Here is a 24,931-nt window from a genome sequence, read left to right on the forward strand (position 1 = left end):
TGTGACATTTTAGCCACCTTGGCCGTCGCCTTCTGCAGAGCGTCTTGTATCGCGTACCTTCGGTAGGTGTCTTGAGCAGGCGACGAACGACAACCTGTTCATCTTCCTATCCTCCTTGTTGGGTAGGAACGAACGCGTTGAACGTTTTGACCTCTTCAGCCAACCTTTGGTTGGCCAATCCCTAGGGGGATCCTGCCACAATCATCATTAATGTGCCGTGTACAGCAGCAACGAGGGACGGGACAGGGCCCGAGCAAGAGGAACTTCGCCCCTAAAAACTATCCATAATAATGCCGTAACAGCTATTTTCTCTTAAAATATGTGTGCTGTGATGCCCGTTGCTTCCTGGAATCGGGCCTCGGACTCCGTCAAGCGAATTAATTTCACTTTTTTCTGAGTCTCCTGCCACCGTTCTTGCGTAAGTAAGCTTTTTGTCTTATCTGTTAAATGAATGGAGGGGGAGTCGGTTGAAGTGATCTCAATTCACCAGCCCATCTATATATATGAACGGGAATTGCTCTGCTAGAGATCAAAGCCAATCGCACCATTCGGAACCAAGGGCACCTGAATTTCAGTGCCGTTATTTGTAACTCCTGCATTGCCCTTAGAACATAGTGAATGAGTGCTTGAAGCAGTTCAACCAGGCGGGAACGAAGGACCTGAACAGAAGTTCAACGAGCACCAAAATTGGGGCAGCAGTGGCGTATCAGCGGCGAATACAGCCTAGAACATACTGAAAATCAATTTTAAAGTGTGCGAAACCCAACCGAGCAGCCAGCGGAGGAACTCGCGCAATCGACATTCCCTGGATATTTTGTAAATAAGCAACATCCAAACACGTCACGAGTTTGTGTTGGCCGCTTCCGCACTGCCAGCGTTTCTCGCCGGCTCGCCGTTCTAATCGGAGATCGGAGCTTCTGCCGTGATTTCGTCGGCTCATCGGGAAGCTGGCCGCTATCTAGGTTCTAGAGCGATTTGAGGCACTCTATTTTTATTGCTTTTTTTTACATTGGATGCGAAAACCCGCCGGGGACACGAAAAGCGCACTGAGCGAGCCACACGGTCACTGCGCAGGCGGTGGCCATGGCCGCGAAATGGCACAGGAAGCTCGAGCGATAGCTTGTTACTGCTGCACAAAATGGTACCCAAGTCCCAAACATGGCAGCACATAGGAGAAAGGAGTTAATGATGCGATGGCGGGAAGCATTAAAAATCACCAAAATCACAATCTGCACCGCCTACGAGAGCGGCAATCGAATATCCGCCGCAGTGCTAAGCCGAAGTCATCTGTAGGCGGACCTGTAGGCAGGTCGGCCGGCTGCTCCCAGCACGCGTCTTCCCACCCACTATTTCGAGCGTCCCACGTTGTTCTCTAGCCGCGGCAGCTATTTGCACTCGCAGCGCCTGCGTCACGTCCACGGTCGCTTTTTAATTAGGCGGCTCACGAGATCAGTACGTGAGGGCATTCGGAGAAGCTGCCGGCGACGTGGATTCGACAGTGCTACGGCAGTTCTGCTCTGTGATAACCCTCCTTCTGTCACGTGGTCAGCTTTGTTTACACAAAACCTCTCGTTTCGCGGCACCCGCTGAAACCAAAACTGTGACTGGCCGCATTGAAAACGCCTGTAACTAAACAACTGCTGTACGCTGAAGCAAATGAGGTTTCCACACGTGATAAGTGGGTCATTAACTGCTTATCGCAACAAGAAAAAACCAACAAGCAAAATATTTGCGTCAGTGCCCCTTTCAGCAGTACAGTCGACCGTCTGGCCGAGCCGACCTACAACAGCAACGACCGATAAACCGAGTCTGTGTCAGAGGATTCCAAAGTTTAGTGTCGGTATCAGCACAAATATCGGGAAGTCCAGCTGACTGGGAGGTCAGCCGAAGGTGCAGAAGTGACTATCTAGGCGTCAGCGTCTTGGTTCCGAGGCCGTGACGTCACTTAGAACGCGGTTGGAAAAACGCGATACCGGAGCAAGCTTCTGCTCACTAAGGAAGTAGTGGCATGAGCATCACGGTCGACGGTTCGGCTAGCCGGATTTTTGCGTCCGTTACCCCAGGTTGGTGGTCATGCTTTTGTTGTCTCTTGTAATTTTGGCAGACTTTATACGCTCCCGCACCACTGCTTCTACAAATATTTCGGCTGCATCGGCTACCTATTGAGTTTGTGAAACTCGTACCGCGGGACTCAAACAATCGCGCCGAGGATCGTCAAGGAATTGGCTGTTGATGAACTAAAGACATCAGGGTAGAACTAAATATCTTCAGGGAAGCCCTGCAGAGAGAACTTCGGAATGAACTCGTGCAGGTCAAATCCATCACGACCCGCCACGGTGGTCGCTTTTATAATCGAGACAAAAAGTAAAAACGCCCGTGCGTACGATATTTTGGCGCACGTTACAGATCCCCAGGTTGTCAAAATTATTCCGGAGCCCTCCACCAAGGCACGCCTCATCGTCTGCGCTGCGTCGGCGCGTTAAAACAATCAATCAATCAATCAATCAATCAATCAATCAATCAATCAATCAATCAATCAATCAATCAATCAATCAATCAATCAATCAATCAATCAATCAATCAAATCCATCACGTAGCTGATTGACGAGAAGTACAGTGAGATGAAAGTCGATTTGAAATAATCGATTCAGGCGAACTAGAGCTGGCGCAAGCAAAACGCCGAAAATAATTAGCGTTGTGACAGGCTCATCGCTCAAATCCGAAGAGTATGAGGTACGCGCAAGTGCACTGCCAATACTACTTGCAATATTCGAAATCAAAGGTGCATCCGTGAACCCGAGGTCGTCATCAATTAGGGGCATGGCAAAGGCATCTCATCTTCCCATCAGGATGCGTGCAGTTGCGTGCATGTTTCTTGAAGTTGCAGAGTTATTCATCACTTGGGAGCGATATTTCATTCCGAGATAGGTACTAGTCAAGTGCTTCGGTTGCGATGCAGAACATTTATTAAACGTATTCATATGCCGCGCCCTGCCCCTAGTCCGACGTAAAAGATATTAAACCACGCTCATTTACGAAAAAATACGTATAATTGAAAAAAGGCAATGTTTTGCAGTACAGAAAAATTCACGGCTCATGCGAAAATTTCTGCATTGCTGTGGCTCAAACCCATTCTGTTTGCATCGAAACCCGTGGTTCTACACATTACGTTACTCAGGGCGAACAGCGGGAGTCCTGAAGAAGTTGCTCAGAACAGTACAGGCAGTGTTCAACGTTAACACTGCCTCTGCGTACACAATGCAATCTCGCCCGGACACTGTCTCTGTGTACAGAATGAAACCGCGCCAGATGGAAACAGGGTACTGTCCTGAATGGCACCAAGGAGGCTAACTTGTGTAACAAACGCAACCATGTAGGCCTCTGCACGAAAATTAGAAAAGCATCTCGTAAAATTTCAAGCGCTGGGTGCGCGGTGACAATCGCTTAAAAGACACAATCCCACACAATCCTATACTGCTCCACCAAGTTGCGAACTCAGCTATGGACACTCGTTAATTGGTTACACCCACGACGATAAACAGGTACACGGCGTGAGATACGCTAAATCCAAATTATCGTTCGGTTAGCCATGAAGTCGTTCAGCTACGGCACTTTTTAAGAGGTTTGAAGTTTTTAAATTTCTCGCTATGTTTTAACGTTCACTTTTACCTTCTACCAGGACAAGGCGACGTAGCTGAAACTGCATGACTGAATTTACGTTGGCAGATGTAATCGCAGAAAAGGCTTCAACCTAAGTATTAATTGGACTCGGTCCCGTAAATGCAGGAATTACACTTGCACCCCTGCACATATACTGTTATTAGTAGAACGCACTGCGAAATATTCATTACACTAGGCTGCTCCCAAGATAGAAAAGAAAATTGACGATAGCAAAGAGAATTGGGAAGAGGGAAGAGTAGCGAAGCTGGCGCTCTCTTGGGATTCGATATACGTTGGGGACTGCCAATTATAGGGGTTGGCTATGTTGAATTGTAACGACGGTAGCGCGATCTCTACGTCACAGTCGAAGGGCACACACGGATGGTGGGTAGAGACAACGATGTGTCTAGTCCACTGCATAGATGGCCGCCGAGAGAGAGAGATTTGCTTTATTGGAAGGGAAACGAAAGTCGACTCAGCCGATAACTACTTCACGGGTTGAGGGCACCTCAATCAAGGCGGAGTCCAGGAGGAGGATCAACAGAAAAGAGGATGGACAGAAAAAAGATAGAACGGAAGAACAAGTTGACGGTAATAAGATGGACAGCACTGGCAGCATCGCAGCTGGTCCGAGGGTCCCGTGTCCTTTAAAATGTCCAGCAGGGCCCTTCATGCACGTCATCAAACCTGTTGTTCCCGAAATGTCACACATCAAATCGCCAAAAAAGCGTTCCGTGCCCTGCTGTACTTTTTAGGGCACGGAAGCCGAAGAGCGCGAGGAAATGTCATGGGGAGAGAGACGTCGAGCGGGGCGAGTCAACCGAATCAACCGCCGACTCGGGGAACAGGTGGCGGTTGTGCAGAGGAGTATAATCCGAGCTTCTAACCACCTTCCCTCCGTAGATGGCTAGGGTTCACTACGCAACACTAAACGTCGGTAAGCTAGCTTTCAAAGAGCAAGATTACACGGATAACTTTAAAGTTGGCTTCATATCTAAACATGAAGTATTTCAAGGAAGTCATTTTTTCAAATGCAATACACTCTTACTAAAGAGTCGGGAAATGGTAGTAACGGCCATAGTTACTAACTCCAAACGAACTTTACTGCCCCGGGTTCGGTACGTAGGCTCTGCCACTAACAAATGTATGGTCAAGAAATTAAGTGGGTGTAGGAAGAAATATACACTAGATCAAGGCCGTGCTTTTGACTATGTTATGCACGGCCAGTTAGTAAAAGCGTGCAGCTCAGAAGTGTGTTATCGCTAGGACTTTACCAGTGAAGGTAGTAGTGTGTACTACCTGCTTCAGTTAGCAACCCTGACTAGTGTTACATTTACTACCTCCATTTGCTAAGTACCTAGTATATACTGGGACAAGTAACTTGCTAGTGTTCGGTTAGTGAATGCCAGCACCTTTTCAACACGAAAGTGTTTTATGCCGGGATACACCAAGATTTCACTGACGTCATATCCGTCACGGAAATGACGCCAGTACAACGAACACAGCAGAAATGACGGAAAATGTTTCATTGACGGAGATGGTGCTGCTGGCTAGGAGAAGGTAAGCGAAGTAGTGCATGATGACGCTAACGAGCGCCAACAGTTGGCGCCCCGACCTGGCAGCATAAGCTGCGTCGTTTCTCAGTGCGAAAACTGTTGCATTATGCACCGCTAAATGACAACGACACCGACGGGCGAATGTCGCGAACGTGACTGATTTGGTGCGAAGAGAAACGTCTGCGGGAAGCGGAACGCGTTCGCACATTCGCAGTCCAAACTACGAACTCTGCCGCTGGCGTTTCAAAAGCTGAGCTCGTCGCAACGCAATCGTCTGCCGTACACGCCACGGAGCTGGACCGAAGTAGTCGCACCTTTGCCGAAGCGACCCGCCAGCAGGACGTCGCTCGCCAAGCAGACCCACTAAAACAGCCGCCGACCCGCAAATCGTGCTCCTTTCACTGCAGATTTCACTTTCGGTGCCCAGTGCAGGGCATACGTGTCTGGTCCAACTTTTCCTCTTTTTTTTCCTCTCTTTTTTTTGCCCATTTCCCCTTTCCCACGTGCAGGATAGCAAACTAGGCTCTAGCCAGGTTAACTTTCCTGCCTTTCTTCTACATTCTTCCTTCCTTCCTTCACTTTCGTGTTTTACAGATTCCTACGGCAGAGGAATCAACCATAGTTTTTTTAAGAGTGTACAATTCGTCATATATCAGAATATGCAGACCTAGGAACTGTTTATGGCTTTATCAGCAGAGCTATTTAGGCCGAGCTTCGCCCTTCACACCAAAACACCTTGAAGCATCAAGGAAAAAATTCTGGTTGGGTGGCACCGGGAACCGAACCCGGGACCTTCACGCCGTGAAACTGGCAACCTAACCACGGAGCCACCGCTAGGACCCGTGGGGGAAGGGACTTTGCAGAGCGGGGAATATTAACATGTAAAGCCAGTTGGAAAGAAAAGATAACGCTTCTCGCGGTCGGAAACAAACCTGAGTCGCTCCCGTTATGAAACCAGCGTCTATCGGATTGATCTATCATCATATTTCTGGCACACAGCATTTCCTTTGGGTTCGTAGCGCGGCGTTGGCTTTGGACTTGGCCGCGGGGTCTAGCGCGTGCTACCGCGGTCCACTTAGAGAGAGACTTGAAAGGCTGCGGATGAAACGATCCGGGCCTGCCAGTCATGGAGAACTTTCAGCGACAAGTTCAGAACTCCATGTGAGGTGTAACAGCCGGGTCTTCGTCGAAGGAAAAGGGGCCGCCAGCTCTGCTGTTTCTCCAGCCTCACACCACTAATGCAAGCTGCGCCAATTTATTTGTGAATTTTTTCACACGATAAAAAGTGGTGTACGTTAGTTCTGTCGTCGGTGAGGATCTGCTGAGTCATAGCCATAATATAAACTTGAAGGAACTGTGAACAGTGCCTTGAAGATCTCGACAACCTTTTCTATTATGCGTTACCAAGACAACAGTTCTTTGGTTTGGCTGGCAGCGTGAACGTATACAAGCAATGCTTTAATAAACCACACCAAAAAACTCGCATCAATTTTCATACACTTGCTTTCCGCAACATTATAACAACCACTAGCAGCATAGCGTGGACCACATCATCGTCAGTTGATATTATGGTCGCAAACTGGGGGACACGAAGCCGTGGCACCAAAGCGGCGTTCTAAGACGTAAGCGGCAGGTTTCCACGTTTGCCTTTATCGGCGCACGTAGATACAAATGCAGTTACGTGCGCTGTGGCATGGCGTGAGCGAGTAGATATGATAACCCCAGATTTTAACACGGAAGTGTTTTATTTCCGGACGCACGAAGATTTCGCTGACGTCATATCCGTCACGGAAATGACACCAGTGCAATGAAGCAAGCCGCCTGTAAAGGGTGCTCACCTGCACACAGGGCCTGATTGCGGGGAAGCAACTTTTGGTACTAAAGAGTACGTTATATTTAGGGTTGTTCGTTTTCGGGTTTTATATTTTAACACGAAAGTGTTTTATGCCGCGATACCCCAAGATTTCACTGACGTCATATCCGTCACGGATATGACGCCAGCACACCTTTGCCGAAGCGACCCGCCAGCAGGACGTCGCTCGCCACACCAACAAGACAGCCGCCAACCCACAAATCATGCTCAGCTTCAGATTTCGTTGCACAATTCACCTTAGTTTTTTTACCGATTCCTCTGACAGAGGAATCAACATAATTTAACCGCACACCCAGAAACACCGAATTGAACTTTGTTCTGCACACAGTAGACCTATAGAGTAGGTCAGTGCCTTATTACCTAAAACAAAACTGATCTGCAATGAATAGTTTTGAATTCAGTGCTACGAAGAACAAACGACAAAAGTAGCCTTGTAGTATGGTAAAAAATGCGAATAACAGATAATCTTTTGCATTTCATCAATGAACCTGAAGGGACTTTCGGAGTAAGGCGCGTTTTACAATGTCGCCGCTAACCTCGACCTGAATTGAAGACTGCAAAGCTGAGAAAGTGTATGCACACTGCGTCCCCCTTTCCTTGCAAAAGTGGAAATGGAACAAAATAAACTTTAAAAAAATATTAAATTGCACCCGAAACGTCGCGTGGTGTGATAATGAACGACGGTGAATGTTTTTGGAGGATAATGCATTATTAATGAATTTATTCTTACGTTCTTGTTACACATACAGACGCAGGCTGCTCTCATTGCAATTGCATCGTCCGATTTTTGGTAATAGACTGCAACACGGATTGAAGGCGGGCCATAGGTGAGTTATAAAACAGCGCGGGAAACAGGACTGCAGAAAGGCCACACATACCCGCGTGCGACGTAAGAAACGCCACAGGTATCACACTCGCTGTGCAAGTTGCCAAGTGCCCAGGCTGCTCGCCTCTGTTTGAGAAAAGTCACGTGCTGGCGCGATACCGGGACCGGATGCGACGAGACATTAGAGAAGTCTGGGAAATGCATACCCGGAAACAGGATTGCGTCAGCGCTCCCTCCATTGCTCTCACGGGGAAAAAATTCACTTTCTTCGTGATACTGTAGATAAGTAGGGCTGTGATGCAAGGTGTGCTAGTTGCTACAAATGCGTTAGAAATGTAGATTAATGTCTATTTTAGAACTGGTTGTATTTTTTTTATTTCCTTTAGTTGGTATTTCTTCCCTAGACAAGGATTTCACGGGTCTCTTATCTCTTCCTATTTATTGCGCGTTCAGTGACAATAAACTCAGTTGTTAGCCATGGCCCTGTCTGTGTGCCTTTTCTGTAGTCCTGTTTCCCACGCTGTTTTATAAATCAGTTTTGGTTATATTCACACTGCGCTTATAATTCACTGCTTGCGATTTGCGCGCGTTGAGTTTCCTTAGAAGAGTTTGTAATTGCCGTTTTTCGTTACTTTGGGCGGTGCGTCCATGTTGCCGCAGTGGTACCACGCACACGTTCCTATTCCGGTCGACGTAAGTGGCTTGCCCGCGAACTTTGCGCAAGCAGACTAGCTTGGCTCAAAAGAAACGCTTATTCGCACGTACGTATAGCACGAGACATCGTCGAAGCCATTATTTTGACCTCGTGCGCCCTAAATCGCTGGCTGAGAGCGAAGTTGGGAAATGAGGAGTAGATTTAGGGTCCCGATCATCCCGTGCAGAGGCTCTCACCCCGCTCCTCACCGCTTCTAAGCTTTACAAGAGAGCGAATTCCGCTGTACTTCTGCAGAAAGTTTTAATATTCCTTGTTGCCATGTTAGCTGCCACACACAAGGTGGGCTTGCATGTTCGTCTACACAAGTGTCATCACATTTGGGTTCCTAGCTATTACTTATAAAATTATGGTAATCCGGTTGATTTATTTACTTGTGCCTAACATAAAAGTAATTTATAACCACCCCTCCTGATCAGGGACGATGAGAACTTAACAGATAAACATTTGCGGTAGCCCGATCCCCGTAGTCGATATGTTAACACGAAAGTGTTTTATTCCGGGATACAACCAATATTTCAGTGACGTCATATCCGTCACGGAAGTGACGCCAGTACAAAGAAGCAAGCGGCCTGCAAAGGGTGCACCTCTGCACACAGGGTCTTCTTGTGGGGAAGCAACCTTTAGAACCAAAGAGTACGTTATACTTAGGGTTGTTTCGTTTTCGGGTTTTATATTTTAACACGAAAGTGTTTTATGCCGGGGTACACCAAAAGTTTATTAACGTCATATCCGTCACGGAAATCACGCCAGTACACCTTTGCCGAAGGAACCCGCCAGCGGGACGTCGCTGGCGAAGCACACCCAGAAGACAGCCGGGACCCGCAAATCATGCTCAGCTGCAGATTTCGCTGCACATTTCACTTTCATGTTTTACCGATTCCTAAGACAGAGGAATGAACCACAGTAATTGAATATAGTACTACAGCTTGTCTTCAACGCTCCTGGCACCCTTTTTAATGTTGATTCGGCAACTTTGATAAGTATGAGGTAAAGGAGAACCCCGTTTCACTTTCGCAAGCAAACAATTATGCGAAACCCTCTTTCTATAGCCTAGTATTTACTGTCTAGTTACAACATGGCGTTTTCGCAGAGTTGAAAGAAATGGTGGGCGTTGGTTATTGTGCTGTGAAGACTCATTACCACTTGCCAATACGGAAATGTAAACCTTTAGGTGAACATTGCAGTGGTAGAGAAACACTCTTTTAAAGAAGCGAGGATGAGGATCAAGGGAAGTAGACAGTTCTGCTCAAGCCCGTCTGGTCGGGATGAAAGATTTTCCAATCGAAGGACAGACACCGCCAAAAAGAAATTGGCCGAACATTAAAAGCAAACGGAAGAGACGCTTCGGCTTAAATAAGGAAGCCTCGTTTCCGACGCGCTTAGGCTTAGATAAGCAAGCCTTGCTTCCGAAGCGAACAAGACTTCCGTAGCGAAGCCGAAAGGTCTGTTCCGTTTGTTTTTAATGTTCTGCCAGTTTCTTTTGGTCAGTGTCTGTAGTTTTTTGCAACATGTATAAAAAAAGCATGTATAGAAACATGAAACATACTTTTTCTGATGCATAGAATCATGTATAGGCATAATCTTTCCAAAGTGCAACCATTGGTGGCACAGCTCAGATACGTCCATATTTTTTATAGTGCACCTGTATCCTCAAATTCCACCAGTTGCGAAGTTATCCCGAGAATGCTGCGCAGCTCTCTTTCGTACCCGTATCAATACTAAAAAAAGTTCGGTTTTCAATCAAATTGAACTGCGTGCTCGGGTTCAACGACGCCTCCACAAACGTCACACATCCGCGCCTGCCGAGTATGCTGCTATTCCGCGACTCTCTGACGTGACGGCTCATAAAATGCTTCCGCATTTTCCCTTCGCCTGCAAACGTGGAAAAGTGCATCAACGCTGTCCAACTGACCCTTGTAGAGAGCGACCAGCAGGAAAACCAACAAAGTAACAAAATCAGAGGGCAAGTGGGAACTGTATTGCATGATTCACATGGCAGGCGGCAGATTGAGGAAGCCGGCAATAAGTCTCCAATTAAGCGTGTGTGCGCGTGAGCCACAACACGCCTTCGAGGGGCAAAGGCATAGACAGCGCTAAGGAGACGTCAGTAGGAACCAAAATCAGTGAGCTCATTCGGCCGTGCTCAACTGTCCGGAACGGGCACTGTCCTCACTAGGCACGTGAACACAACGAAAGTTTAGCGAATTCCCCACGTGTTCAATGTTAAGGAATGGGGAATCGCCTTACCTTTGCTGCTTCGAACACTTGGCGCAAATTCACGCGTCCGGGGCAGGCCAGGCGACCCAACCTTCTAGGCGTCTTTACAATCGTTGTGGTTTTGCCGTTGTGGGCAGGTAAACAGGGCTCGTCCGTAATGAAATAGAAACTTCACAAATAATGTACCCATTTTGCGTTCTGGGCATACTTTCGTTCTACACAATGTGTTATAGAGATGTTGCAGTCAATAATACAAAAGAGAATGACCGCTAGCCCTGAGGTTATAAAGTCCGCTTTGGAAACGCCAGGGCCCAATGACTGACAGCTCATGATGTTTGTTTTGAGCTTTGGCGAGGACAATGGCGCAACAAATATGACGATGGGTTGCGTGCGGCATCAAACAATCCGCACGTAATGAACACAAGTGTATGATGACATGTGGGAATACCCTGTTTGTGCACGAATGCGTTTCGCTGTCGTGATTCTGCGCTCGACGCAGCAATGATTCAAGGAGGTATTTAGCGAGCCGTATTAAGCGGCAGGCTGGCCGCAGGCGACAGGATAGCGAATGCACTTTAGGCTGAAGCACGTGCGAGCACACCGGTTACGTGTCGAGGGTGGTGGGCCGTGACGAATTATGGGTAATGCTTTCAAATTACTGTGAGATTCATTATCTTTGAATGGCAACAATTTTCGCGAATATCGCGATGTGAAAACTTCGCGAACAATAAGGGCACCCAGAAATATTCCGTTTGCTGGTGAAAGTACGCCACTGCCAGTAACTACGCTTACACTACTTAACAACGTGTGAGTTCGAGCTAGTTGGTAATCCATTGTACGAATTAGAGTAGTACGAATGGTACGAATTAAAGCGCAAAATGCACAAAAAGCACAAACAGTGCTTTCAACAAAACGTGTGAGCACCTTATGGACACCAGTTTCCATTTGCATGGGCGTCGCCTAAGGTCGGCTGGTTACCCCGCAAACGTGATCGTAGCGGTGGTTGACGCAATTCGCTCAAAGCAAAGACGGGCTGGCATCGGGCAAGGCGACCAAGATAAACCAGGCGACCCACCAACCTAACAAGGTGGTGGTTGTTCCCTACCTGCACGGCATTTCACACAATCTTAAAAAGATTGGTGGAAGGGTCGGCGTCAAAGTTGTGATGTCTGTTCCGGAAAAACTGTCACGGCTATGCACTGGTACGTGCCCGGATCCAAAAAAGAAAAGAAAAAGTGCGAGGTTAAGCACCAAAATCAGTACGTTGACTGCACTGAAGGAGACGTGTATATGCTCCCATTGTCTTGTTATAGGGCTTACGTTGGACAAACAGGACGGTGTCTTAATCAACGCCTCCGTGAGCATGCCAATCGAGCGGAAAAAGGCACAGACGGGAACCTAGCCAGTCATTGCCAGAACTGCAAGTGTTCGCCTCTGTTTAATAAATGTATGGTTGTGTTTCGCGATCGTGATCAGCGCACACGGGAGATTGTGAAGGCGGCTGAGATGCATCGTGGTGGCCAAGATTGCGTGAGCATGACCTCCGCATCTTTGACAGCGAAAGAGCTGGCCTTCCTGGGTGCGCGCATGACATAAGGAATGAGGAACGTGTGCGCGCTTGTACAGTGCGCACATACTCTGTTTTAATTTTTATATTTTTGTTATCACCATTGCATATGTATATATATATATATATATATATATATATATATATATATATATATATATATATATATATATATATATATATATATCCTGCTCAGTGTGCCCACTCCGGAGTGCTCAAGACATACTACCAGCGCCTCCGGCTGCGCTACTACTGGCGCGGAATGCACACATTTGTCCGCAAGTTCGTTCGCTCTTGTGCCGACTGCCAGCGACGAAAGTTACGACCGGACCACAGGCAGGTGCTTTGATGTGCTGGAATGATGTGCTGGAGTCCGCCATGGTGATGGGGCTGTGCCAAGCGGTCGAACGATAGGCGGGAGCCCGCCGCGGTCAGGAGGCTGCGCCGCGAGGTCGAATGATGTGGTGGAGTCCGCCATGCTCATGGGGCTCTTCCAAGCGGTGAAACGGGTAAACGGAAGCTCGCCGTGGTCAGACTGCTGCAGCAAGGAATGGAACGATGGGCTGGAGTCAGCCGCGGTCAGGGTGCTGCGCTACGGGCTTGAATGATGGGCTGGAGTCCATCAAGTCAGGCTGCTGGGCTACGAGCTCGAAGGATGTGCTGGAGTTGGCCGCGGTCAGGTGACTGGGCCGCGAGCTGAAACATGGGCTGGAGTCGGTGCGGTCAGGTTGCTGCGCCACGGGCAAAAACAATGGGCTAATTTTTGGCGCGGTCAGGCGGCTGAGCCACGCCCTCGAACGATGGGCTGGAGTCCACCGTGGTGACGCGGTGAGCCACGCCCTCGAACAATGGGCTGGAGTTCGCCGCAGTCAGGCGGCTGCGCCACAGCCTCGAACGCTGGCGTTCGCCGTGGTCAGGCTGCTGCGCCACTGGATGGAACGATGGGCTGGAGTCACTGGTGGTAAGGGGACTGAGCGATAAGGTCGAATGATAGGCTGGAGTCCGCCGCGGTCAGGCGACTGCGCCAAGGTCGCGAATGATTGGCTCGAGTCCACCACAGTAAGGCTGCTGAGCCATGGGCTGTAACGATTGCAATCCACCGTAGTCAGTCTGCTGAGCCGCGAGATGGAACGATGAGCTGGAGTCCGCTGCGGTCAGGTGGCAGCGCCTCGGGCTAAAATGATGGGCTGGGGTCCGCGTGGTCATGCGGCTGCGCCAAGGCCTCGAAACATGGGCTGGAGTCCGCCGCGGTCAGGCGACTGCCCCATTGGCTGGAAAGATGGCTGGACGTTGACGTTGGTTGGCTAAGTATGGTGGTGGGTTGTCCCACGTAACACCGGAGCGATATGTAGACTCCGGAAGCCGAGGTCCCCGTGTCTTCTGCCTAGCGCTTCATACGACTCGTTTTGTGCAGTTAACGGATCACTCTTCTCTGTCCTTTGTCTGCGTAATCTTTAAACACTTTCATCCCTTTGTTCCACTCCCCTTTCGGCGCCATTGCTGACCGCTGTCTCTCCGTCTTTGTCGGCATTGTATTGTCCATAGCGTCCGCCGGTGCTGTCTTTGTATACGCTGGATTGCGGTGGCGACTTAATGACTGAGCCACTCACGCTGTGTAGAAATTGAGGCTACTTTATAGCATGTATCAAGTGGCGTCTTAGAGATTGGTATAATAGGCCCTGTACGAGACCCCTTGGCGGCTTCCCGACGCTAGCCTCTTTTCACACCAGCTACCAATACTGGAATTGTTGGTCCAATGACCCGGCACCACTATGGCGCGATGGCCAGTTTCTGAGAAGAGTTACCGTACCACGAACGTGAGCCATCCGCGCCTGAAAAAGAATGTTCGCCGAACGTTGTGTTCACTCTACAGCGCGACCTGCTCGCACTGCGGTGAGATCTGTACCCTCTACCACATGGTGTGGGCCTGCCAGAAAAACCCAAATGTTCGCCCAATCTCCAACCCTTCGCATGAGCAGTGGGAGAGAGAACTGGCCAGCTCCAGCAGCAAAACTTCGCTTCGGCTGGTGGAACGTGCGGAGAAGGCAGCAAGCTCCAACGAGATCCTCAAATGAGGAATCCGACCACGTGCTCCCTTTTTTTTCTTTTTTTGCAAGCAAAATAAAGTTTACTCTTTTTCTCTCACTCTACACACGCACACACATACACACAACCTGCTCGGAAACGTATGTCACGCTTGTCCCTCACGAGCATCGTTCACATGGACGGCAGAAACGTTTATTAGAAGTTTTGAACATTAACTGTGGAGTTCCTCTCCCTGTTGACTCAAATGAGAGGAGAATTCGGGATGGGGAGCAGGTTCCCCAGGCAGAAAAAAACGAGAGATACTTGTCCACGTTGAGTCAATGAAAACAGCACACGTGGCTCGAAGCGAAAAGTGCACCGTCCACCTTCCACAATTTCTCACTATATCACACGGGTGTCCAACATCATCCCAGGGTGTGCACAAAATCCCAACCTTTCTCTCCCTTCCCTCACGCTCTCTGAGCGGTGGCAGAATTCGACGACCAGCGGTGAACGGACGCGCAGCTTCTTATGGCGTCCAGAGCGAAGACAACTTGATCGCCTCATGAATCCGCGTAGTGCGGGACAATTTCTCTAAAATAGTTCTAGAAATGGTTCTACCACCACCAATACACCCCCCCCCCCCCCCTTGAAGCTTTGTCCACAAAGACACGCTCGCGCAAGTCCGCACTAAAGTCCCTTGATCGGCGCTTATGAAGGGACTTTAGTCCGCACGTGCCAGCAAACGGATCCCGACCTCCAAAAGATCTCTATTCAACGTCGGGTTACCAGAGCGCCAAGGTGCACAACGCCTACGGGCATATGTAGTAGTATTAGTGGTAGACAACCTTATTTCGCATGTGTAAATCGAGTTGCATGACTTCCCGTTCCCAATAGCAATATTTTTATCTTTTCGCGAACCGTTAGAGGATCTATAAAGCACACTGGCTGGAACGGCGCCGTAAAACGAGTGACACGTGCGAGAGTGAGGATTTCCTCGCACGTCAAGCGACACCTTTAGCGCCGACGCCTCAGCCATTCAGTATGTTAAAAATGTCACCATTTCGAAGCTGAAGCAGATTCCACGACGAAAATGTCTCAAATCAAAGAGCAAATCGGTCTGTATGCACGGCTGTGCATTTCTCTTTGGCTCTGTAAAAGTATTTTAGCCACATGCTATTCCATGCATCTTTCTGTACTAATTGTGATTCCGCGAATTAGACTGTTTGAAACGTGCGAGGGGGCAATGGTTACAAATGTGCCGCTCAAAGTTTTCCGGCGAAAACGTTCAGAAATTTTTGTCCGCAGCTTAAATGGCCATGGTTACATGTATTTTGTTTTTACGGAAGACAATATGTTAGCGCTAAAAGACGGAGAACAGGATAGAAATGAACGAGACTAGGGTTCGTTTTTGCACTTCTGTCATTTGTCTTGTCTGTTAGGGCTTACTTAAGCTCTTCACTATCGACAAACATACTAGCCCAGCTTTCAGTTCTTGATTAGTATTTTTTATGTGTCCGAATAAACAGTCAGTGTATTTGAAGCGCACGGCGTTCGATACAGTAAGGCGCGGGAAAACTAACATCCCGGTGTGAGGTATCAGCTCACGGCCACCACTAAGGCCGCACGCTGTCTAAAGGATTGACTTGGACATGCATCTCGAGCAGATTAGTTAATAATAGAAACCATTTCCAATATCAAAACGTTATTTACACCTCACGATTTTACGCCTCATCACTTAGATACGGATTTTGAGTCGATTAGCTATCAAGTAGCTATCGATTGGCTACCATTGTCTTCATCCGCAGAGTCTCAAGTAGGCAACAAAAGTTTCTCAAAAGTTTTTAGGTATGTGACCCTCGTCAGCCACGTCTACGTTCACACCAACGTTTCTTTATTGGCGTTTTAAGCGCTTGCGGGTCTACTTTCTTCCAGTTCTTGAAGGAAGCGTTACCGTAATCAAGTTGGCTCCTCCCCTTTAAATTTCTGTTCTCTTTTGTTGTCGAAATACAGCGGCCCCGTACAGTCCGTGCTCAAACTTCGCTGGTCATCCACCATCACTGAGTGGAATGGCTTAAGAGCTTTCGTATTTGCTTAACTAGTATTGTCCTTCACAATATTAGCAAAACAGTATCCGAAGGCTATAGCAGTAACTGGGTGCCCGGAGGGTTGATGAGAACAAAGCGTACACTTGAGGGATTAACAAGAGCTTTTACCTGCTTATTGCAATGAGAACCCTAGTGAGGACCGTCTGTTTCAATCAGTGTGGCTGGCCGTAGTAAATTAATCATGTTGTCGTGGTAATTGTTCGCTACAGAGAAAAGCTAAATTTTGCCTGGGTTTTGAAGATATATAAACTTTGGGTACTCCCATTGCCGCAGTCTTGTTAACTGTGTTTCCAGTTAAGCAGTTAGAAATCTCCAAAAGCAAATTTTAAGTCTAAATACGAATACTGCACTCCTGTTTAATCAATGCGTGATGCCCACTTACTACTTTTATTGCGTCTTTGCTTGCTATGCTCTGTACTTGGCGTCTGGAGCTGGAATTGCAAAAAAGAAAACTCGTAAGCAAAATGGCGTTAAGCCAGTGCCCGGTGACCTGCCCTTTAGTGTGTTCACAAAATTACGGACATGTAAACTAATTCAGACTAGGCTGGAATTGAATGAAGTGTTCTTTTCCGCCTACAGAAAGTGACGGTTGTTTGTACAGTCTTCACATTTGTACAGGTCAGAATTACAACGCATCATCATGTACAATGGCAGTAGCATTTAGCGATGGACTTTTATCAATGATTCTTTCCGTTAATAATCGGTGTCGCATGTCCTCAAGCAGAGGACCGGACCAACATTCACATCGTTATCGTTTATTACGATTGCATACGTTTGTATCCTGTATCAATCGCATTTAAAGCGCCCTAAAAGCAGCATTCTGAGAAATGTACACTGCCTTAAAGGTATTATATAGACTTCGTTTACACAGTGAGCATCCTTTGTAGAGCGAGCAGGTACTGTTTAACAAGACATATCCGTGGACGAATAAATAACGCGTGCACATATGGTGGGATCCATGACTGTGTTAAAAAACACACTTAAAAACAAGCGAATATGGTAAGACGAACCTATAAGACCTATAAGTCAACTAGAGCTGTCGACTGTTTAAATACTTCGTTTACAGGTAAGAGGCGCCTGAACATCCTTCTAGGTGTCTGGCATTTCAACAAAACAAAACGTGCTGAACAATTGCTCCGGAAGGGCAACCTTTCCTTCAGCTCGAAAAAATGGCGGAGTCTCAAGTGCAAGTTTTTTTGTCGACTAAGAACGGTGCACCATTTTACGCAAATTAGTAGAATCTAGAGGAGAGCAAGCGAAAGAATTGAAAGTATACAGGAACCACAATGCTCTCAATTGATGGTTTATCCTGTTTTTGTAGTGCACCGGACCAATTACGACGACTGGAACCACAGAATCCCTTAATACTTTCTAATGGCACGACATGTGGGATTTCACAAACTTTTTTTCATGCATGGCAACCCAACACAAGAGCATATGGGCATAGATAGTTTTTTTTTTTTTGCCGTACATGCCAACTGAACTCGCCAGGTCACATCACAGCAATGCCTGTCATATGCGGCACCTCTCGCCCGCCTACGCGATATATAGTTTTCACAAATACTTGTGCAGTTTGAAAAGAGAGCTTGACAGCCTCGTGGGTAGAAAGACCGCAACAGATTAATTTTACATTTTAATGCGCAGGCAAGCAGTGGCTGTGATTTTGCTAAAGAAGCTGAAAGAACAGGCAAACTAGAGTTTTTGAGGATCCGATAACAGTCGCCATGCTGCTGCGTCACAGTTTACGGGCAACAAAAAAGGAGGTCCACCGGAAAATTACGGAATAAACGTTATTCCACGAAATGGGTTCGGTGATGCTGTGGTGTCATTATAAGGTGCGCGACTTGAAGCAAGAAATAATGATAATTGCAGCTCCCGCCAATTCAAAGTGTAGTGACACGAGAAAAAAATTGCCGCAGGTTGCACTAGCGGGGCAAGGCTGGAGAAACAGCACAGCTGGCGGCCCGTCTCACTTCGCCGGAGACCCGGCTGTTGCACCTCACATTTATTTCCGAACTTATCGCTGAAAGTGCTTTGTTACTGCCAGGCCAGGATCGTTTTGCTCACAGGCTTTGAGATCTCTCCCAAAGTGGACCGCGTTAACACGTGCCGACGTCCGCCCTACGAACCCAAACGAAACGCTGTGCTCTAGCTCAATCGGATAGACGCTGCTTTCATTAGGTGAGGAACCCGTGGGTTCGACTCCGACCACGGGAAGTGTTTTTTTTTTAATTGGCTGCGCATGTTATTGTTCGCCGCCGCTGCTATCCCAGTACCCCGCATGCCTTTGGGGTAACCCGGTGGTTAGGTCGCCCATTTCACGGCATAAAGGTCCCGGGTTCAGCTCCAGGGAACCTCCTAACCACATTTTTTGGTTGATGAGCGCACTCCCAACACGTGCTAGTGGGCTCCTTGCGTCCTCGCCACATTCTTTCACACTTCAAGATTTGTTGGTGCGACGGGCGGATATTGCTCGGCCTAAACAGATTTGCTGTTAAAAAGCCGTTTGTATTCGGCACACTTTGTAAGAAAAATTAAGCCGAAACTTGCATCCATGCACAACGTAGATATGACATCTGCCCTTGGCGAAGATGAAAGGTCCCTCAGTTCTGTTTTAACAAATAAGAGCCACTCACGTGCATATTTATGCCCTATTTTCCTGCGTAATTTATTCGCTAATGACAGACTTTAAACTGCAGGGGGAGCTTGATAGGTGGCATCACTTCCTCGGGAAATGTAAACCGTTTACCGGGACTGCGTAGCTCGCCTGCTGGGAAAATAGCAAAACGATGTTCATGCCCTTCAGCAAGAACACCAGGAGGTTTATAATATCGAAAAGCGTTTCATCGCAGCATATGAAGTTTGAAAAAGTCAAACATGAAAAAGCCTGTTCCTCCGCTTTGATGAACCATTTCAGAGAATATTTAGAGCATAGGGGTAATGCTCACCACGCACGTTTATTAGTAATAAACGAGCTCTTTTGTTTCAGATACCAACAGAAACTCTCCGATGGAAGTCAGTTCCCTGCAAACTTCGAAGGGGCCTCCCGTGTCGTCAGCGCATGTGGCCACGGTCAAGCCCGTGCTGGAACCTGAACGCTACATGAGCGGAAACGATCTGCAAAGGCGGCACAACCTCTCCATCCTCGACTTCTGCCAAAGCACTTTTCTTCAAGATACGGACGACACAACGCAGATTCTGGACGTTGGTTCCGGAACCGGAGATTTTACACGGGATTGTCTCTTGCCTCGCTGCCTGCCGTGTCGCAGGATAATCGGCGTCGACTGTTCCTGGGATATGGTCGAGTACGCGAGGCGGCACTCCAACCACGAGAAGCTCCAGTACCACTTGCTCGACATCGACAGTGACGTCACAGACTTTGTGAGACGCCACGGGCGTTTCGGCAGAGTGTATTCCTTCTACTGCCTGCACTGGTTGAAGGATCCGGCCATCGCCTTGAAGAACATAGCCGAGCTTTTGACCGACGACGGAGAGTGCCTACTAGCCTTCAGCGCTTGCCACTGGCCCGGCGCTGTGTGGACACTACTGGCTGAGATGGAGCGCTGGGCAAAGTATTCGGATGTAAGTAAATTTCAGTAACCTTACAGACACGCACAGGAGCTTTAAGGCTGGATAAAGAGTTTAGCTGGTTTACCACTTTGGCCGGGGGAGGTTGTCACTCTCGTTTTTGTAAGAACGGTAGCTGCGCCACGTAAATGGCACATAGAATGAGTTTACCCGTTAGAATATGTGAACAATGTAGTTTAGAAAAAATATGCGAATGGAACGACTCAAACTGTATTGTTCATTTCTTTCAGCTCCTGCTGGAGTTTGTGCCTAACAGTCACTTTATGCAAAGCAAGAAGGAGCAGCTTTCTTACATGCAAAGGCTTCTAGTCGACGCTGGCCTACAATCGACCATTTTGGCACTTCCAAGGATGACAACCTTCGACAGTACGACGGAAGATGATATGATAAGTAGGTATCACATGTTGCATAATTCTATAGTAGGTTAGGCATGGAATCGTGGCCTACTTTGGATTCCTTGCTCCGGAAAGAAATTGAGGGCCGTAACACCTTATTTAGCGCATGATGAAGGTTCAGTCACTGTGGGTAAATCAGCGATACACAGGCCTGGAAATAGATTTTACTTATTCATATGACGCTCATACTAACTAACGTTTCGGTTTGGGCTAGTTGGTCGATAACTAGACTGAAACAGAGCTTTAAACGAAGACAGTGAGAGAAGGCACAGACACGAGCGCTCGTGTCTGTGTCTTTTCTTACTATCTTCGTTTAAAGCCCTGTTTCACAGTTTAACACTCAATACCTTTTCTTTGTTTTAGTGCATGTTATTATCAGCAATCTTCAGATACATAGTACAGCTTTGTCAGTACCAAAGAAGGCTCTGCTGTGGTCAGATTGAAGAAATTTTCACAGTGCTGATGCTTGTTTTAAATGCCCCTGACTAAATTACACTGCTGGCATACACGTTCTTGGTTCTGCTGTCTATGGCAACCTTTCTTACTGCATGTTACCTCCTTTTTATATGCAAAACATTGCGTTATCCCTTTAAGAAACAGCTTCGTTACCTATTTTATAAAGGCATCGTATCCCGTTGTTGGGCTGCACCACGGAGGCCTTCATCCTTCGAAGTGATGTGCAATTATGCAGCCGTAACAGTGCCCTCAATGCTGTCCCCATCCCGCAATTTAACTAATTCCCTCGCTGGGACGGAGGAGGCTGAAAAAAACTATTGTGGCTTGTAAATTTAAACCCTCGTATAAATACAAAAAATTCACGCATCTCCACGAAGTGAATCATGACGAGTTGGTGAAGCACTGGGGTTTGTTCTTACCGTAAATCACCCATGGCATTGCCCTCTCGCGCATGTAAACGAGTGACAAGGCGGGTGTACAGTATATACAATTCCAATCCAATCCGATACAATTAAATTTTCCAGTGCAATCCCATCCAGTCCAATCCAAATCCAATCCAATTCAATACAATGCTCCTCGCGCATGCGCAACGCTGTGTACACGGACGCCAAGGGACAAGCCGCGGACAAAGCGAAATCCTAAGGTGCTTCGCCCCTAAAAATGGCGGACGGTCGAGCGTGCGTTCCGATTAAAACCGTGGGGTCTCAAGAACCGGGGTGGTTCTGATTGCGCGACCGATATTTAATTCATGCATGCTCCGCAGACCGCACCTAATTTTGCCCCTATACTCACATAACTCCGCCTGTTTAGGAGCAGAAAAAGCTGTGAGAGTGTTCAAATAACGGCCTTGCCGCCTCACCTGATGGTACGCCACAATAGAAAATCGGGGTGCGGTATCTTATTTCATAATTTTTACTTATATCGCTTTTATCGTATCTTAGCATTTTATCTCCTAAATTATCTCCTCATTTTTTAACTTCTGTTGAACCCATTGCTCAGTGTAGGGGGACCTTCAAACAGACCCAAGACTGCGCTAAGAGTTAATAGACTGCATTGTCGCTGCGACGGAAGAGTGAGGCCTGTGTTGTTCAGGCGCGCAACCCTTGAAATAGTCGCGGCTAGCCCAGCATAATTTTTTCCTTGTGTTATTCGTGTTTTCCTTCACAGTCGTGCTAAGGGAGGCGTGTCCGGCACTTTCCCCACAGCCGAAACGAAAATGACTAATCAACTGTGCTTGTTGCAGGAATGCACTTTACTTTCAGCCGTTAACACATTCCCGTAGAAGTTAGTCGAAAATTGTGCTTCCCCTTTTTTTTCGTAAAACGCTGGGTAGCATTGCCTTTATCTCCGTGAAAGAACATTTGTTCATGGATTAGGATTGCGTTAGAAAAATGTTTATCTAGGACACCGTAATATGCCGTAGCCTAACGTGATGTTGCTTTCAATGAGCTCGCAGGACTGCACATGGGCATTAACCCCATCTACCACCTCGTCAGCGAAGAAGAGAAGAAACAACTCCTCAGGGACATCACGCATCTGGTGCGAGAAGTGCACGGCCCAACCACTGACCAATCACGCTTCAGAATGTACATCATCAAGGCATCGAGAGTTGAAAACCATCCCCTTGGGCACTAATTATTCTCCTGCACGCTTCCTTGCTACACTAATAAATTTACGTTAAGGTTGACTAAACGTGCACCTAGGACAGCTAGTTGAGAAGAACGAAGGCACGTTACGGCCTTGCAATGCTTTTCTCGTACCCGCTGATTGGTGTCAGTGGTGGACATTGCCCACTGGCCTCCCTAGATTAACTACGACACGCAAAAACTGTAGGTGGCTCCTAGAGCGGGGTCCCACCTTTGCGTTACTCACGAAAGTGCAGATTGTTCTAGTTCTGATGGGTGCCATCCACATCCAGAAAAAAAGTACAATTCAAAAAGCTCGTTTTGTGTTTGGGGAATTAACACTTATGATGGGCTCAATATGCTTAAAGGGGCCATGGAGACCGTGTTTTATAGTGTCCCCAGCGCTTTTCAGGAAGCAAACGATGCTTTTTTAACTGAGAAAATCAATTTAAGTTAAAGTTCTCATTCTCCCACCAAATCGTGTTTTCGCGACGTCTGCAATGACATCGCGAGAACCGCTCTTCAGCGGATTGCGGAGCCTCGTTTACCGTGAACCAACCTAGATGGTGCCAACATTACGCGAAGGGCCATTATCGGCCTTCGCTTTGTTTTTTAGCGTATTTGTACCTGTCTTGTTTTTGTTAAGGTAGAAAATAATCGTTTCGTGAAACATGGTGTTTGCTTGGCAAATATGGTCACGTAAGACACAGGCGCTGGCGTCAATTGGCCAGTGTCGTCTGAGAAAACCCCAAAGCGCTGCAGTGCTGTGCACGTAAAAGGAGCACAGTGTACGCAGTACCAACAGCCGTACGCATCGGTACTTCTATGTTTACGTGTACTTTCGTAACTTCCACTATTTACTCCACCATTTTTACTGCTACAAAAAGAATGTTCCCCTAATTTAAGCGCATATCGGTCATCAGACAAGCTTGTACGCCCTGCCAATTTGAGTTTGCTTTTGGCGGCCTCAGCCAATGCCAGAGCTGCCACATATGACATCACAGTTTCTGTTGCGGGAAATCATCTGGTGGGTGGCATGGCCATTCCATTTTTTTCTAATTTTATAGCATATTTCAGCACAGTCTGCGTTGAAAGTGGTGTCATAGCAGATCAAACTTCCTCCATAATTTACGCCGATGACCCAAGCCTTTTTGTACAATCTGATAACCCCAAAGAACTGCGTTTTAGTGCAAATACTACGCTAGAAAAACTAAACCCCTGGAGTACTGTTAATTCCTTGCAAAACAGCAGTATGAAAACAAAAGCTGTTGTATTTACGCCATATCAGAAACATGCCTACTACAATTTGCCTTGGGTATTTGTAATCATAGGATTTAAGTTGTTTCGGAATTCAAAACTTTAGGCGTTATTTTAAACCAGCATTTAATATGGAATACGCGGGTAAAGCGGGTGGCCGAGCAGTCTGGAAAAGATTTGTGGTATTCTGTGCAAGTTTCGTCATATTCTGCCCATAAAAATAAAACTTATGGTTTATAACACGTTTTTCTCTTCCAAAATCAGTTACTGTGGTTTGGTTTGGTGCACAACATCGAAGAATAATATGGGGACCGGGCGGCCGTTCTATGGCACCACCGTCACTTCAGTGAACAGCGCCGCCCGTGGCGAACCGCGGGTCAGTGGAATGCCGGTGAAGGTCAGCGCAGCGTTGTTGTGCGTGGCCTTCTGTCCTTCCGTTGCGGTGCGGCTTGCAAAGCGTAAATTACTGCAGGGGATTTTTTCAGTTCGGTTAATCTTGAGCGTGGAGGTGACTTTGCGAGGCATGCCCCGTGTGTGATTTACGCCCACACTCAGTAATTACAAACAGCAGACGAAGCTCAATGCTCCAAGCTGCAAGTCAAGCTGGAAGCGAAAGTCCGTTCCTTCATGCAATGTTTTCAAGCCTGCATGCAGTTTGGCGCATCGAGGAGTATATTGCAGCTAAATGCTCCTAAAAAGCCGGTGTGTGCAGCCGATCCAAGAAGGCTGCGGCGCTGGCCTTTGGCAGTTGATGACGAAACGGTGTCATGCACATGCGAAAGACAAAGTTGGGAGGGGGGGGGGGGGGGGGCGCCGGGGGGGGGGGGGGTGCCGTCTAAGATTTACGTCAAACCAAATTGTGATAGACGACGCTTCCGTAACTTCATTAAATATGGTTGAAACGTGTTTAATTTCACAGAAATGCTCTTACTACAGTCATCGGGGATTGTTTACAGAACAAATACCGCATGACAGTAGAACGTTATTGCTTGTCGTAGAAAAGCATTGTTTTACAAAAATTTCAATGGTTGCCGGCTGGTTGGTTAATTATTTTTCAAAAACC

At 47.5% G+C, this 24,931-nt stretch overlaps 1 protein-coding gene across 2 annotated transcripts; it reads left to right on the forward strand.

Moving 5' to 3' along the window:
• Positions 1–2,000: 2,000 nt before the first annotated feature.
• LOC144141477 (juvenile hormone acid O-methyltransferase-like) lies at positions 2,001–24,545 on the forward strand. 2 transcript variants are annotated; one of them, XM_077673032.1, is made up of 4 exons: positions 2,001–2,063; positions 19,537–20,129; positions 20,366–20,525; positions 22,443–24,545. In XM_077673032.1, exons 1-4 carry the CDS (start codon positions 2,009–2,011, stop codon positions 22,619–22,621), a joined length of 987 nt encoding a protein of 328 aa, XP_077529158.1. In that variant the 5' UTR covers positions 2,001–2,008; the 3' UTR covers positions 22,622–24,545. The 2 variants fall into 2 exon arrangements, with proteins under 2 accessions (XP_077529158.1, XP_077529159.1); XM_077673033.1 differs by having other exon boundaries at positions 22,436–22,597.
• Positions 24,546–24,931: the final 386 nt, after the last annotated feature.

Source organism: Haemaphysalis longicornis, unplaced genomic scaffold, assembly GCF_048455015.1.
Source record: "Haemaphysalis longicornis isolate Haplotype H1 unplaced genomic scaffold, Haemaphysalis longicornis Haplotype H1 scaffold_6, whole genome shotgun sequence".
NCBI classification, from domain to species: Eukaryota; Metazoa; Arthropoda; class Arachnida; order Ixodida; family Ixodidae; genus Haemaphysalis; species Haemaphysalis longicornis.

Coding starts and splice junctions, on each gene's coding strand:
- LOC144141477 (XM_077673032.1), top strand. CDS start 2,009: ATGAGCATCACGGTCGACGGTTCGGCTAGCCGGATTTTTGCGTCCGTT. Junction 2,064..19,536: donor TTTTGCGTCCGTTACCCCAG/GTTGGTGGTCAT, acceptor CTTTTGTTTCAG/ATACCAACAGAAACTCTCCG. Junction 20,130..20,365: donor GCTGGGCAAAGTATTCGGAT/GTAAGTAAATTT, acceptor CATTTCTTTCAG/CTCCTGCTGGAGTTTGTGCC.